The sequence below is a fragment of the Apium graveolens genome, chromosome 8 (genome assembly GCF_009905375.1).
Source record: "Apium graveolens cultivar Ventura chromosome 8, ASM990537v1, whole genome shotgun sequence".
NCBI lineage: Eukaryota > Viridiplantae > Streptophyta > Magnoliopsida > Apiales > Apiaceae > Apium > Apium graveolens.
This window is the reverse complement of record NC_133654.1, coordinates 52,583,481-52,597,319: the sequence shown is the minus strand read 5'-3', so window position 1 is coordinate 52,597,319 and position 13,839 is coordinate 52,583,481. Positions and strand designations below refer to the sequence as shown.

Below are 13,839 nucleotides of genomic sequence, written 5' to 3'. Positions count from 1 at the left end.
CAGCGGAAGCATGGCAAAACACTTTTACACATATAAAATCCAAATAAAAGCATATAAATCGTGATTAAAACATATGAATCGATTACTAACCTTTAATAGCGATCCAAAAGCAACGATCGGAGATCCTTAGCAGCTGCTTCTCAAACGTGAAGCACTCCACCGGTATCCACCAAGAAAACGATGCTAAGGAGGAGGAGGAGGTGGAGAGAATTAGGGTTTTCTAAAAAAATTTGGGTTAGAATAAAAATAGGGTTTATAATAGTATATTTATAGGCAAAATTTTCAGCTGAAATTTTCCCATAAAATATTATTATTATTAACCATTTATTATTCACATTAATAATTAAAACATTTTTTAATTATTAATCCTTTTTCTAAACACTTTAGAAATAATTCTCTCTCTTGATTTAATTTCCAAAAATTAAATTCTTAATTAATAATATTAAGAACTTTTCTTAATTAATTTATAATCAATTAAATCTCATTTAATCAATTATTAAATTTGCCAATTGTAACACCCCCAGATCCGGGGTCGGGGATCCGGGTTGTCACGGTCTTTCTTTCCATAATATCACTTCACTTAATTAATAATAAATAACCTCATGTTGTGACCCCACACTAACACACACCACAACTCGTTATAGTCTCAGAGATGAAATTGAAATAAGTACAAGTCTTTGAATCCAGCATTTAAAAGTTATTACAACCCAAAATGATTACTTGATAAATTTACAGTTAATTGCCATTATCTGCCACAAGTTATAATTATACATAATTTGATTCTCAAAAGTAGATGGTCTGAACTACAATGGATCTACCTCGGCAGCTATAGCAGCTACAACATCATCGGGAAGTCGCGGGACGCTTCCCACGCGCTTGCGCTGGGTCTGCTGGAGTCTGGCCATCTCTCCTAACTGTTGTTGTGTGATGAAGAAATAAAGCAAGAGTGAGCCTTACAGCTCGCAAGATAATACATAGTGATAACAATAATATAAGTATCTAAATGGATACTTACTAGAATCTTTATCGTAAGTAAGGTAATTACTTACTGGATATAAGTTTTAAAAGAAGATGAAGTTACCAATTACTTCACTATACTTATACCATTTTTTTTTGAAATCTACTTGAACTACTACTGTTCGAAGTATAATAAGATTCACGAGGTCATCCCATAGATGAGACCACATATAAAACTTGAAAATATTTGATCTTTGAAATATTTTGAAAAGAGATGAAGTTACGAGATACTTCATTCAATGGATACACCAGTAAAAATGTTTGACCCTGTCAATGCTTCGGCAACCACCCATTAGTAGCCTTTCAATCGAAATGCTACGGGTAGTGTTGCAGAATTATCCAAATGGATGATGAACTCATTACGGGAGTTTACCGCGCCAGGAAGACCACTTACGATGATCAGTCGTAGTAGTACAACCCCACCATTTTCTACATGTAGAGGAGAACCTGTCGGATTTACTTGTCAACCGAACACTGAACTCCTAAGGAATGGACCGCCTTAGCGGAACTTCCAGGCCATTTGGGCCAATATAATAAGGGTGGGCCGGCGCTACTCGACCACTTACGCCACTCCTAGTTCAGATGAAATCCATGACTCTGAAACATAAAGCTCGTTCCCCCTTTCCCCAAGTGGAAACTTGTTGATACGGCTTCACCAAGAAGTCGTATCTAGTTGGAAAGGAAAACTCACCGATATTTCCCAGGCGATGCCTGTTAATGGATTAACTTGTTCCAAGAATTTTACTTCCCGAATATTGGGTAAGTAATCAAAAACTCTTTTACCAAGACAGCAACCTTGTTGCGAATATAAAATACACCACAGAGCCGGATTCCCCAGGTTTTGAGCGAGTATTTAAATCCCCTTAAAAAGGAAGATCTTAAATATAAAAATGAGTTTTGGGATCCGCTCTAACTTTTAAAAATCATTTTGAAGACTCGAAAACACTTTAAAGAGTGTTTGGAGTAAAACTGATTTAATGAAGTAAATCAGTCCCCAGTATATTTAGAAAATGTCTGAATATTATTATTTAAATAATATTCCCACAAAGAATTATCTTTATAAAAATAATTGAAGTAGAAGTATTAAAACTTATACTTGAAACGAGTATTAAATAATCAAAGATATACTTATATGAAAGTATTATCTTTATTTGAATAATCAAAAATAAGTTTGATTATCGACACCTTATTCTTTAATAAAATAAAGAATATACCTCAGCAAATAATCGGAGTCATAGATCCTCAAATGAATATTCAAATAATATTCAGATAAATAAATAAAAGGAGTCATAAGTCCCCGAATGAATATTTAAAATGATATTCATTAATAAAATAAAAGGAGTCATAAGTCCTCGAATGAATACTCAAAATAATATTCATTTAATATAAAGGAGTCATACGCCTTCGAATAATATTCGAAATAATATTCAATAATAAAATAAAGTTAAAGTTATCGAATAAACCTTATTCGATTAATAGTTTTGAAAACTATGACCATATATATATATATATATAAGTATATATATATATATCCATATATACAAAATCTACTCGGGATCCTCGACTCCCGGTTTTAGAAAATGTTTTCACCTTTGGGTCCCTGTACTAAGGGTATATGCAAATTACCGCTATCCTCTAGCATAGGTATTATCAACTGAACCAACAGATATATATTTGGAAAGAATGCGAAACAGGCATGCATATATATATACCATAGCAGCATGCTTCAATATATTGCATCATTTGCTAATTAACCAACATGCATCTATCGCAAGATAATGCAAATACATATATTCATCACAACAACAGTTATAACGGGTAGAAAACTTGCCTGAGCGACTTGGGGTGATAAAAGGCTCGGGACGAGTCTGGTAACCTATAAACAACAAGTAAGTTGGAATTAAACCAAAATCACTTGTAAATCTATACTTTAACTAACTTAGACTCTAACGCTTGTTTTGCGCTCACTGATTTGCTTAAGTCACTCGGGTACCCTCGGCTCCACCATTTTTAATAATTTAACCTTTACGAGTTTTAAAGCGATTCCTTCGCGAGTGTCTTACCAACTGCCTAACACACTTACCATAAATGTTTCATACATTAATTAACCCTTTTTGGTCTTTAACCTATGTTTCAAAGTAAGGCGAGGGAAAAAGTTTCGTTCGCGAAACGCCGTTACTTGAAACGGTCGTTTCTCCTAAACCGTGCATCGGAATCGAACGAACTACATATCAAAACGAAGCTCGTAACATGAGCTATCTAATCATGGCAGTGGTCATAATCTATCAGGGGGTTCTCGGGTCCTAATGCTATGCACAAAAACAGTCCAAAGAAAATCGGACGTTACGACGGCTATGTTTACGCGATTTCCAATATTTTAAACCATTCAAAACCATCCCAAATCAACCTCAAATACAACTTACAACCAACATCCATCCTTATCACATCATAACAACCCCAACCAATTCAATTTAATCAATCATACTTATGCCTAAACTTAACTTTAATCATACTTAAGTTCTTTTAATCAAAACCACAACATTTACCATTCCATTTCACTACCATTCCAAATCCCAAACTCTAAATCACCACAACAAGCTACAATATCATCCTACTAATTAAAATCATCTTATAATACATAGGGATCTAGGGTTTGGAGATGGTATACCTTCCTTGAAGTGGTGGGAGGAGCTAGGAAGCCTTAAGAAGCTTTGAGAAGTCTTAGGAAAGCTTGGATCTTCAAGAAAAACAAGAAAACTTCAAGTTAAAAAACTTGAAAACACTATTCATAGTCTTCTTCTTTGATTAAATGAAGAAGATTGAGAAGGAATTAATGGCTTAAACTCATGATATAGTCCTAACTAAGCATGAAGATGGTTAGGGAATTATCTTACCAATTTAGGAAGCTTGGATCTTTGATTTTGAATTTTTCTTGCCTTTTGAATAGTGAAAAGCCGTGAGCAATGAAGAACTAATGCCTTGGTTCTTTTTTATTTTTGATGAAGAATGAATTTACTTGGCTTGGTTGCTTGGTTTTTGTATTTGCTTTAGTCAATTACCTTCTTGCCCTTGAATTTGTGTGGTTCTCATTCAACCACACCTCCTTCCTTCCCTTGTCATGCTTGTGTCACCCTCATGATGTCATCCTCCCTTCCTTGTCCTCTTTCTATTGGTTGGATGACATCATTCCCACTAATCCCTTTGATTAACTTCCTAATCGTTTGCCTAATGACCGCTGATCTGTTATACGGTTCGCTTAACTTTCGTTCTCGTTTATCGTTTGAAGGATCATACCCGGGATCTTATTACTTAGGTTCCCTTAACCTTTCTCAATACATTATATTCCTTTTTATGATCCTCTATTATAATCCTTTAATTTAAATCCTTTTTATCCTGTTACCTTATACTCAATTCTCTCCGTATCTTGTGGATTTCCGGGAAAAACCAAAGTGTTCGGAATTGGATTCTGACGATCTTTACATACACTTATATACTTCATAGAGTACTAATAATATCCCAGAATATCCATAACAGAACCCCTACATAGTGTGGCGTGAAAAGTTTTCTCATTCAGCTAAAACCCTATTCACAAGGGTTACAAAAAGTTGAAAATTTTGGGGTTATTACAGTCTCCCCTCCTTAAAAGGATTCCGTCCCGGAATCAAACAGAAAACAAATGGGGGTACTTTTCTAGCATTGTGCTCTCTAGTTCCCAAGTTGATTCTTCCACATTATTTAAAAAACAATAGTCTTGCCCGTAGGCATATGTAAATGAAATGATCCTACATCTTCAGCAGCAACTCTTACTCCATTTCCTATCAGTAGAATCACATCCTCTTCCTTAAGAGTCCTACTTCTCCTTAGTCCCTGCAACGAATTGCAGATATGAGAACCACAGGCGGTATCTAATACCCAAGTAGAAATTTGACCTAGTGACATATTAACTTCGATCATGAACATGCCTGAATCAGAAGCGGTAGTCTTACTACCCTTCCTCTTCTTCAATTCTGCAAGGTAAACCTTGCAGTTTCTCTTCCAGTGTCCTAACTTGTTACAGTGAAAGCATACAGCTAAATTAGGATCAGTCAACTTGTGAGCATCTAGTATGCTCCTGAGTGATAGTGCAGAAGACATAATATAGTAAATCTGTAAATGATAAACACATAACAACACTTAGCAAATATTCAATTTCATTCCAAAACACTATATGAATCGGGTTTTTATTCATAAGTGGTTCCCACTAGTTTATCTAATTTATTCAACCCCTATGTGAAAAATTAAGCATTCATAATGCTAGTGGGAATAGGGATCCTACATTCCATCACACAACCTCGGTTGTGGCACGAACCGCCATGTAATGTTCAATAGGCAGACAACTCTTGTCAATTACATCTTATGTTATTCCCTAATCAAACTTTAGCCTCTTGAATACTTGAGTCACGGCTGTGGCACGACAAACTCAATATTCTAAGTCAAGTCTAACCCAACATTCCGTACAATTGAATCAGTCTCCAACGGCCCACGGCTGTGGCACGTACCGACCTTTAGATTCTAATTCAATGTACACATCTCTATGTAATAGACAAGTATTTCTTATTTCGAAATCAAAGCCCTCGGCTGTAGCACGAACCGACAATGATTTAAAAATAAGAACTACTTTCTATCATGTTGGATGGATATGACCGACACAAGCCCGTTGTATCATTGGCCAATTACTACTTGATATTATTTAATTTTAGAGGGATTATATTACGTTACAATCATAATCATATTATAAAGAGATTCTTCCTTTTAAATTAAATATTTCAAATCAATAATCAATAGTCAGATGATTCCCAGATCGGGTGGAGCATTGTCAAGAGGCGTCACTTAATAACTCTTTCTTACAGATAGAAATAAATTTTCAGCTGAAATTTTCCCATAAAATATTATTATTATTAACCCTTTATTATTCATATTAATAATTAAAACATCTTTTAATTATTAATCCTTTTTCTAAACACTTTAGAAATAATTCTCTATCTTGATTTAATTTCCAAAAATTAAATTCTTAATTAATAATATTAAGAACTTTTCTTAATTAATTTATAATCAATTAAATCTCATTTAATCAATTATTAAATTTGCCAATTAATTATTTATTTCATAAATAAATAATTATTAGCCATTATTAATTAATTCCTCCACCATTAAATCATTCTCTTTTATGGTGTGACCCTGTAGGTTCAGTATTAAGCCGGTATTAGAAATAAATAATAATAAAACTATTTTATCATTATTTATATAAATTCTCTAATTTATTAAATATGATTAATTAATTAATCATATTTATTCTACATCGTGAGGGATACTTTTCAGCATATCGCGACTATCCGGATAATACGAATTCACTGCTTAGAATACCAAGAACCTATTCAGTGAATAGTTACCGTACAATTAACTCCTTCTACCCTCCAATGTCCTGATTAAATACAAGGCATGGATCTTGTGTCAAGCCTATCTAATTTAATCATTTGCTTTCCCATTTACTATGTTCAGTTCTATGTAAATTAGAAACTCCTTTCTAATTTCATTCACTCTTGTCAGAGATTCCTGAACTAGCATAAGTGGATCAGCCTTGAACATTCTCTTCCTTCACTGGAAGGGGTAGATCCTTTATTGATCATACACTATCTTCGTGTACAAATTCCTATACCCAGTAGAGCCCTAATAATTGTCCCTGGAGACTAAGAACTAAACCAAAGTATAGTTCAGTGTACACAAGATGACTATGATGACCTCAAGTCTAAGGATACTTGTACAACTATCACTATGTGAACAACTGCTGACACGTGAGTGAACTCCATCAGTTGTTCAGCTGTGCGAGTCATGTTCAGTGAACTTATTCTATAATAAGCACCTACATACTAGCTATAGTGTCACCACACAAATATCTATGAGAATAGACATCCTTCATAATGAAGCAAGCATAGTATGTACCGATCTTTGCGGATTATTAATTACCAGTTAGTAATCCTATGACCAGGAACTATTTAAGTTTAGAGTTATCATCTTTTAGGTCTCACTATTATGATCTCATCATAATCCATAAAAAGCTTTACTCTAAACTATGGTATATCTTATTTAAACACTTAAATAGATAGAGCCCGTAATAAAAACAAAACAAGTCTTTTATTAATATCAATGAAATCAAAACAGATTACATAAAAAGTTATTCCTAAATCCTCATACATGATTGGACTTAGGACATATCTCTTTCACCAAGCACCCTGTGCTGAGCTATCTTAGTGTTAGGCATAACCTTTCGCAACACAAGATCTTCAACCTTGAACGGTACGGATTTTACCCTTTTATTGAAATACCTTGCGACCCTCTACTGATATGCAGCAAGCTTCAATTGAGCGTTCGTTCGGGCTTCGGCTAACAGATCCAAGTGGATTCTCTGGTTAACTTCTGCATCTTCCTCGACAAACACGTCTCTCCGTAGGGATCCCGCTCCTACCTCCACGGGAACCATGGCCTCATACGCATAAGTCAGCAGAAAGGGGGTTTCTCCTGTGGTCGATCTAGGGGTCGTATTGTAAGACCAAAGGACCATGGGCATCTCTTCTGGCCAATCTCCTTTTTTCTCTTCTAATTTTTCCTTCAAGGTGTGTTTTATGATTTTGTTTATGGTTCTGTCTGACCATTACTCTGCGGATGATAAACCACGGCGAAGTCCTTTTTAATCATTAAGTCCTCACAGAGCTTCCTTAACTCTTTACTATCAAACTGATTTCCATTGTCTGAGATGAGTTTGTAGGGGATACCGAACCTGCATACTATGGAATTGAATACAAAATCCCTTATCTTTTTTTCCGTGATCATGGCTAGTGGCATAGCCTCTGCCCATTTGGTGAAGTAGTCCACAGCCACCACGGCGTATTTCACACCCCCCTTTGCTTTGGGCAACTCTCCAATGAGATCAATTCCCCACATGGCAAAAGGCTAGGGACTCGCCAATGAGGTAATGGTAGATGTCGGGGCATTGGAATAGTTGGTGAATCGCTGGCAACGATCACAAGCCCGGACAAAATTGAAAGCATCTTCTTTCATAGTCGGCCAGTAATATCCTTGTCTGAGCACTTTTAATGCCAAGGAACCACCCCCCGAGTGATTGCCACAAATCCCTTCCTACACCTCTCTGAGAATATAATTTCCTTCTTCCATATCCACACAACGTAACAGTGACTGGTTAAATCCTCTCTTGTATAGTACCCCATCATATTCGACATACTTTGCGGCCTGGTAACGAAGGCGTCGAGCCTGTAGTTTGTCTTCTGGTACAGCTCATGTTTGAATATAGTTATGAATGGGGGTCATCCAACTTTCTTGTAGGATTTCTTGCACCTGAAACACCTCCACCTCTGGGATACTTGCGATTTCTTGGATTCCCAAAGGTATTTGTCCAAGTTGAACGCTGTCCATCTGTGACCTCATCTTGGCCAAAGCATCCGCATTACTATTTTCTTCTCGCGGAACGCTTTCTAGCCTGGCATTTGAAAATTTTTCAGTAGGCGTTGCGCACATCACATATATAGCTCTGTTCGTGGTCCCCGGGCTTGGAAACCTCCGTTGACCTGGTTCACAACTAATTCGGAATCGCTCCGAACTATCAGATTCACGGCCCCTACCTCCAGAGCTAATTTCAGACCATTGATCAAGGCTTCATACTCAGCATCATTATTAGTAGCATAGAACTTGAAATGGATAACACTCATCAAACGGTGTCCCTCCGGAGTGATCAAGACAATTCCAGCACCTGATTCATTGTTGTTCACGGCCCCGTCCACATGTAATATTTACCAAGGGTGTGGGAGTTCCTGCCTCTTTTCATCCCGGTGACTTCCTTGCGAGGTTGGTTCTGCCAACACTATGGCCTTATCATCGACTTCTACATCGAACTCAAGTATGAAATCAGCCAGCGCTTGTCCCTTGATTGCCATGCGAGGACAATATTCCAAATCGAATTGTCCCGGCTCCACTGCCCATTTTAACATTCTCCCTGATGATTCGGGTTTATGTAGAATATGCCGAAGCGGATAAGCGGTGCGAACTTCTATTCGGTGAGCCTGAAAGTATGGTCTTAGCTTTCGTGCTGCAAGAATAAGTGCGTACACTAGTTTCTCCATATTGGTATATCTGGTTTCTGCATCCAACAACCTTTTGCTCACATAGTATACGGGCCATTGGTGGCTTGCTTCTTCCTTTATCAGTACCGCGCTGAAGGAATATTCCGACACTGCCAAATAAAGAATCAATGTCTCTCCGTCTTCTGGTTTGGCCAACATCGGAGGATTTCCCAACTGCTCTTTGATTTTCAGAAAAGCTTCTTTACACTCAGGAGTCCACAAGAAATCCTTCCCCCTTCCTTTGATTGCCTTGAAGAATTATTTGCACCTATCGGATGACTTTGAGACAAATCGATTCAGGGCCGCAATCCTTCCCGTCAGGCTCTATACTTGTTTGACGCTGGTGGGAGATTTCATGTCTAGCAGAGCTTCGATTTTTGTCGGGTTAGCCTCAATCCCCCGATGGTTGACCATGAATCCCAAGAATTTTCCCGACTCCACGCCGAACACACACTTCTGCAGGTTTAGTTTCATCTTATATTTTCTCAGAATATGGAACATTTCAGCTAAGTCGGCGATGTGGTCTTCCGCCTTTTTTTATTTTATGAGCATGTCATCCACATACACTTCCATTGTTTTCCCAATCTGCTTCTTGAACATTTTGTTTACCAATCTTTGATAAGTGGCGCCGGCGTTGATCAGACCGAATGGCATTCCGATATAGCAGTAGAGCCCTCTATCAGTGATGAAAGAGGTGTGCTCCTGGTCCAGCTCATACATAAGGATTTGGTTATACCCGGAGTATGCGTCCATGAAGCTGAGCAAGGCATGTCCTGCCGTGGCGTCGACCAACTGATCAATTCTTGGTAGGGAAAAACTATCTTTCGGGCACGCCTTATTTAGATCGGTGAAATCCACGCATGTTCGCCATTTGCCGTTGGGCATTTTTACCAACACCGGGTTTACTAACCATTCTGGGTAGAAGGATTCCCGGATTAGTCCGACATCCAAGAGCCTATCTACTTCCTCTGCTAGGGCTATAGCTCTCTCTCCACTTACGGCCCTTCATTTTTCTCGAACCCCCTTATGCTTGGGGTCGATATTCAATCGGTGGCACATTATCTCTGGATCAATTCCTACCATATCAGAATGGCTCCATGCAAATACATTAAGGTTCTCCAACAGAAATATTGAAAGACCTTCCTTCAACCTTGGTGCCAACTGGGATCCTATTCTCAAAACCTTACTCGGATCTTTTTCATCGATAGGGATTTCGATCGTATCTTCTGTTGGCCCCATCTTTTCCGTCGGCATTGGTATCCGGGGATCCAAGTCGGGCGAATCACGAATTTCATTATCTTGTAGAGAAGGCGCATCCCCTTTAGGAGGAGCGTCGACTTCTTTAGAAGGCGCGCCTTGCATAGCAGGGGCATCAACTTCTTTATTATGTTTTGTGGGTAAGGGTGCTCCTTCAGGGGGAAGGGCATCATCCTGTTCGAGGCTTTGCAAGACATCGAATCTCCCTTCTAACCGTTCCCCATGGAAATTTGTTTGGACTATAGTATCCATCGCCTCCTCTTCTTCCAACATCTCAATTCTGATCGCGTCTTCCAAGTACAACATTGTTGGGGGCAGCCCGGAGGGATGCTCATCTTTTTGCTCAACATAATAGTGGACTCGGATTTCCTCGATCGGTTGCTCAATGCTTTTTTCTTGATCTACGTCCGGAGTATCTTCGGCTTGGGAGTCTTTTCTAAAGCCTTTCATAGCTTTCCTGTAGCACTCCCGAGAGTCATACTGGGAACCCTGTATACTTCCCACCCCATTTGGCGTTGGAAATTTGATAGTTAGGTGGTGGATTGAAGTGATAACTCTCATCTCCCGCAGAAAAGGTCATCCCAACAACATGTTGTGGGATGATTCCTGATTCAGAACCTTAAATTCAAGCATCTTTGTTACCGACAATGGGCTTTCCCCCAAAGTACATGGCAGCCGAATCGATCCCATGACTCTAACCCCTGCGCCTGAAAAACCATAGACCCGCGAGTCTTCCCCCGACATATCCTGATCAGGTAGTCCCATCTTTTTGAAGGTGCTGTAATAAAGGATGTTTGTCGAGCTTCCATTATCCACGAAGGCTCTATAGGCCTTTTTTGGTTCCGATTTGGATGGAAATAACTAGCACATCATTGTGGGGATGATGTACCCATCGGGCATCTGCTTCTCTGAAGGTGATATCCAGACTCACCCTTAAATACTTTGGGCGGCCGAGTTTCCACCCTATGAATGTCCGTGAGAGGAACCAGGCTTCCCTAGCGTATCTTGCCAAGGCTCGGTTGCTGCATTCCATCCCGGGATCTCCCCCGTAGATTGTTCGGATACTGCCATCCCTGACAAATTCACTTTCCTCCAGGGTATCATTGTTCGACCCGCGCGGGGCTCGTCTTTCTTCTTCCCTTGTTCTGTCATCATTGTGCTTCCTTACTTCCTTGACTACCCATTCTCGGAGGTATCCTTCCTTGATAAGCGCTTTGATTTCATCTTTTAAATGTCGGCACTCATGCGTGTTATGTCCAAATGATTCATGGTATTCGCAATATTTTTTCTTTTCTTTGCTTTTCCATGATGATAAAGCTTCAGGTTTTCTAAATAGCCCTTTATTTTTGTTTACTTCGTAGATATGCTCGATAGATGCAACCAAAGGTGTGTATCGGCTTGTCCTGTAGTCGTAGTTTGAGGGAGGACTCCATCCCCTCCTTGTGCTTGCTGTATTCACCCGGTCTGGGCTTCGACTACTTCTTCGGTACCTTGGGCTTGGAGACCTATCCCTCTTCCTTCCTTTGCTTCTCTGACTTGACTGTGAAGTCGGTTGCACTTCTGCCAGAGATTGTTCTATAGCTTTAAAAGATTCTGCTAAAGCGAAGACATCTGCTAGAGTAGCCGGGTCTTTCCCTTGCAAGTGCTTCCAAAAGTCCGAGCCAATCCTTAATCCTGCAATCAAGAAGCTTTTTAGGGCTTCGTCCGATGCTCTCCTCATGCTAGTAGATTCAGCGTTGAACCTTTTGAAGTACGATGTCAAGCTTTCATTTTCCCTTTTCCTAACATTGGCAAGAGTGGTGACAAAGGGCGTGTATCTCACCGTGGCTTGGAACTTGGTTAAGAACAGAGTCTTCATCTGATCCCATGAGGTGATCACTCATGGCCTGTGCTTTTGAAACCGCTGCTGGGCACTTTCTCTAAAGGTTGCCGCCAAGAGATGGCATCGAGCCAAGTTCGGGACTTGGTACACATCCATCCATCGAGCCAAGTACGGATCTGAGATTCTGTGGAAACGGAGATCACTAGTAGTGTTGAGATACCCGGCCGGCAACTGTGCCTCTCTTACTGCCACCGAAAATGGGGAAGGGATTTCAGCTGTGACCGTCACCCTGCCTTCTAGGTGGTTAAGTAGCCTTTTTAAATCTCCCACATTGAAAGTTCTCACGCCTAGAATGCTCTGCATTTGAGGCTGCGGACTTTGGGGCTGTAATAGAGGTACCTCCACTTGATTCCCTCTGGGAAGGGCTTGCTGCTGGTTCGTATTCTGGGCGTCTTCGGGTATCACAATTATTTCAGGATTTCGTCCTTGATTTCTCCCTTGATTCTCTTCTCCACATTGGCCGCGCCCCCGAGCCGTACCGCGATCATAGTTTCCTATATTTCTGTGATCATCATGTTCCGCATAATCATAGCCATCTGCTTGGTTATTCCAGCGGGAATCAAGGTGACCGCGGTAATTGTCGCGACGGTATCCCTCTAAATATCTACCTTGGCATCCACCTCTTCCTCTCCATTGAGGCCTTCTCCAACGATCGTTTCTATACCCACGCCCATATCGATCCAGCGATCTGCGAGGAGGAGCTCTCTCATGATCGTGGTGCCGCTCCCGATTTTCCTGGGAATTCAGGGGCACACGCGTTGGATCGTGGTGTCGCTCCCGATTTTCCTGGGAATTCAGGGGCACACGCGTTGTATCATGGGGCGTCACATCTCCACGATCAGCTTCTTTCTGCCATTCAAGTAGCACCATTCTTAAATCATCATCACCCAAGCGGATCCCCAAGCGATCTTTCAAAGCTGCGAAGCCCCATTGCTGATTCTCCGATATCGACTCCGCCTGTCGGCGTTCCTCGAGACTACGTCCAGACCGGTGCGGATGGGTGGCTCCCCGGGTGTTTGTCTGCAGAATTTCCCGTCCATCAGCATAATCTTCTTCCACTAGCTCGATGATTGGGGACGTGTCATTAGAATAGTCCAGGCGCCGCGGGGTTATCGGCACACGCCCTCCTTCAGTGCGGCCATGGCCGGCTGAGGCATCCCTATCAGTCATGGGTGCTTTTCCAGGTGCATGAGTCGCTCGGTTGCGGCGAAGACCCCTCCTGGCCTTGCGCCGTTCCACAGTGCTCAACCTTGAATCAAAATCATTCAAAGCATCGCCCATGCGATACAGTTATTCCAACAAGTCGGCGTTGCTGATGAGCACAGGTGGTTGTCCCCCAACGTCCAGCGTGGGACGATCAGTCATTGGCGGAACGTAGGGTTCATATTCATAGCCATAATCAGAATCTTCTTCAGAACTTCCATCATAAAAACTTCCATCATGATATTGAGACATCCTTCCTCCCAGATGCAGATCTTGTTCGACCCCTCCTTCTAGCGCCAATTTGTTGAT

The 13,839-nt window shown here is 40.4% G+C and overlaps 1 protein-coding gene across 1 annotated transcript; it reads right to left on the bottom strand.

Moving 5' to 3' along the window:
• Positions 1-11,268: 11,268 nt before the first annotated feature.
• Positions 11,269-12,303, bottom strand: LOC141679583 (uncharacterized). Its single transcript, XM_074486047.1, has one exon. The coding sequence runs from the start codon at positions 12,301-12,303 to the stop codon at positions 11,269-11,271; it is 1,035 nt and encodes a 344-aa protein (XP_074342148.1).
• Positions 12,304-13,839: the final 1,536 nt, after the last annotated feature.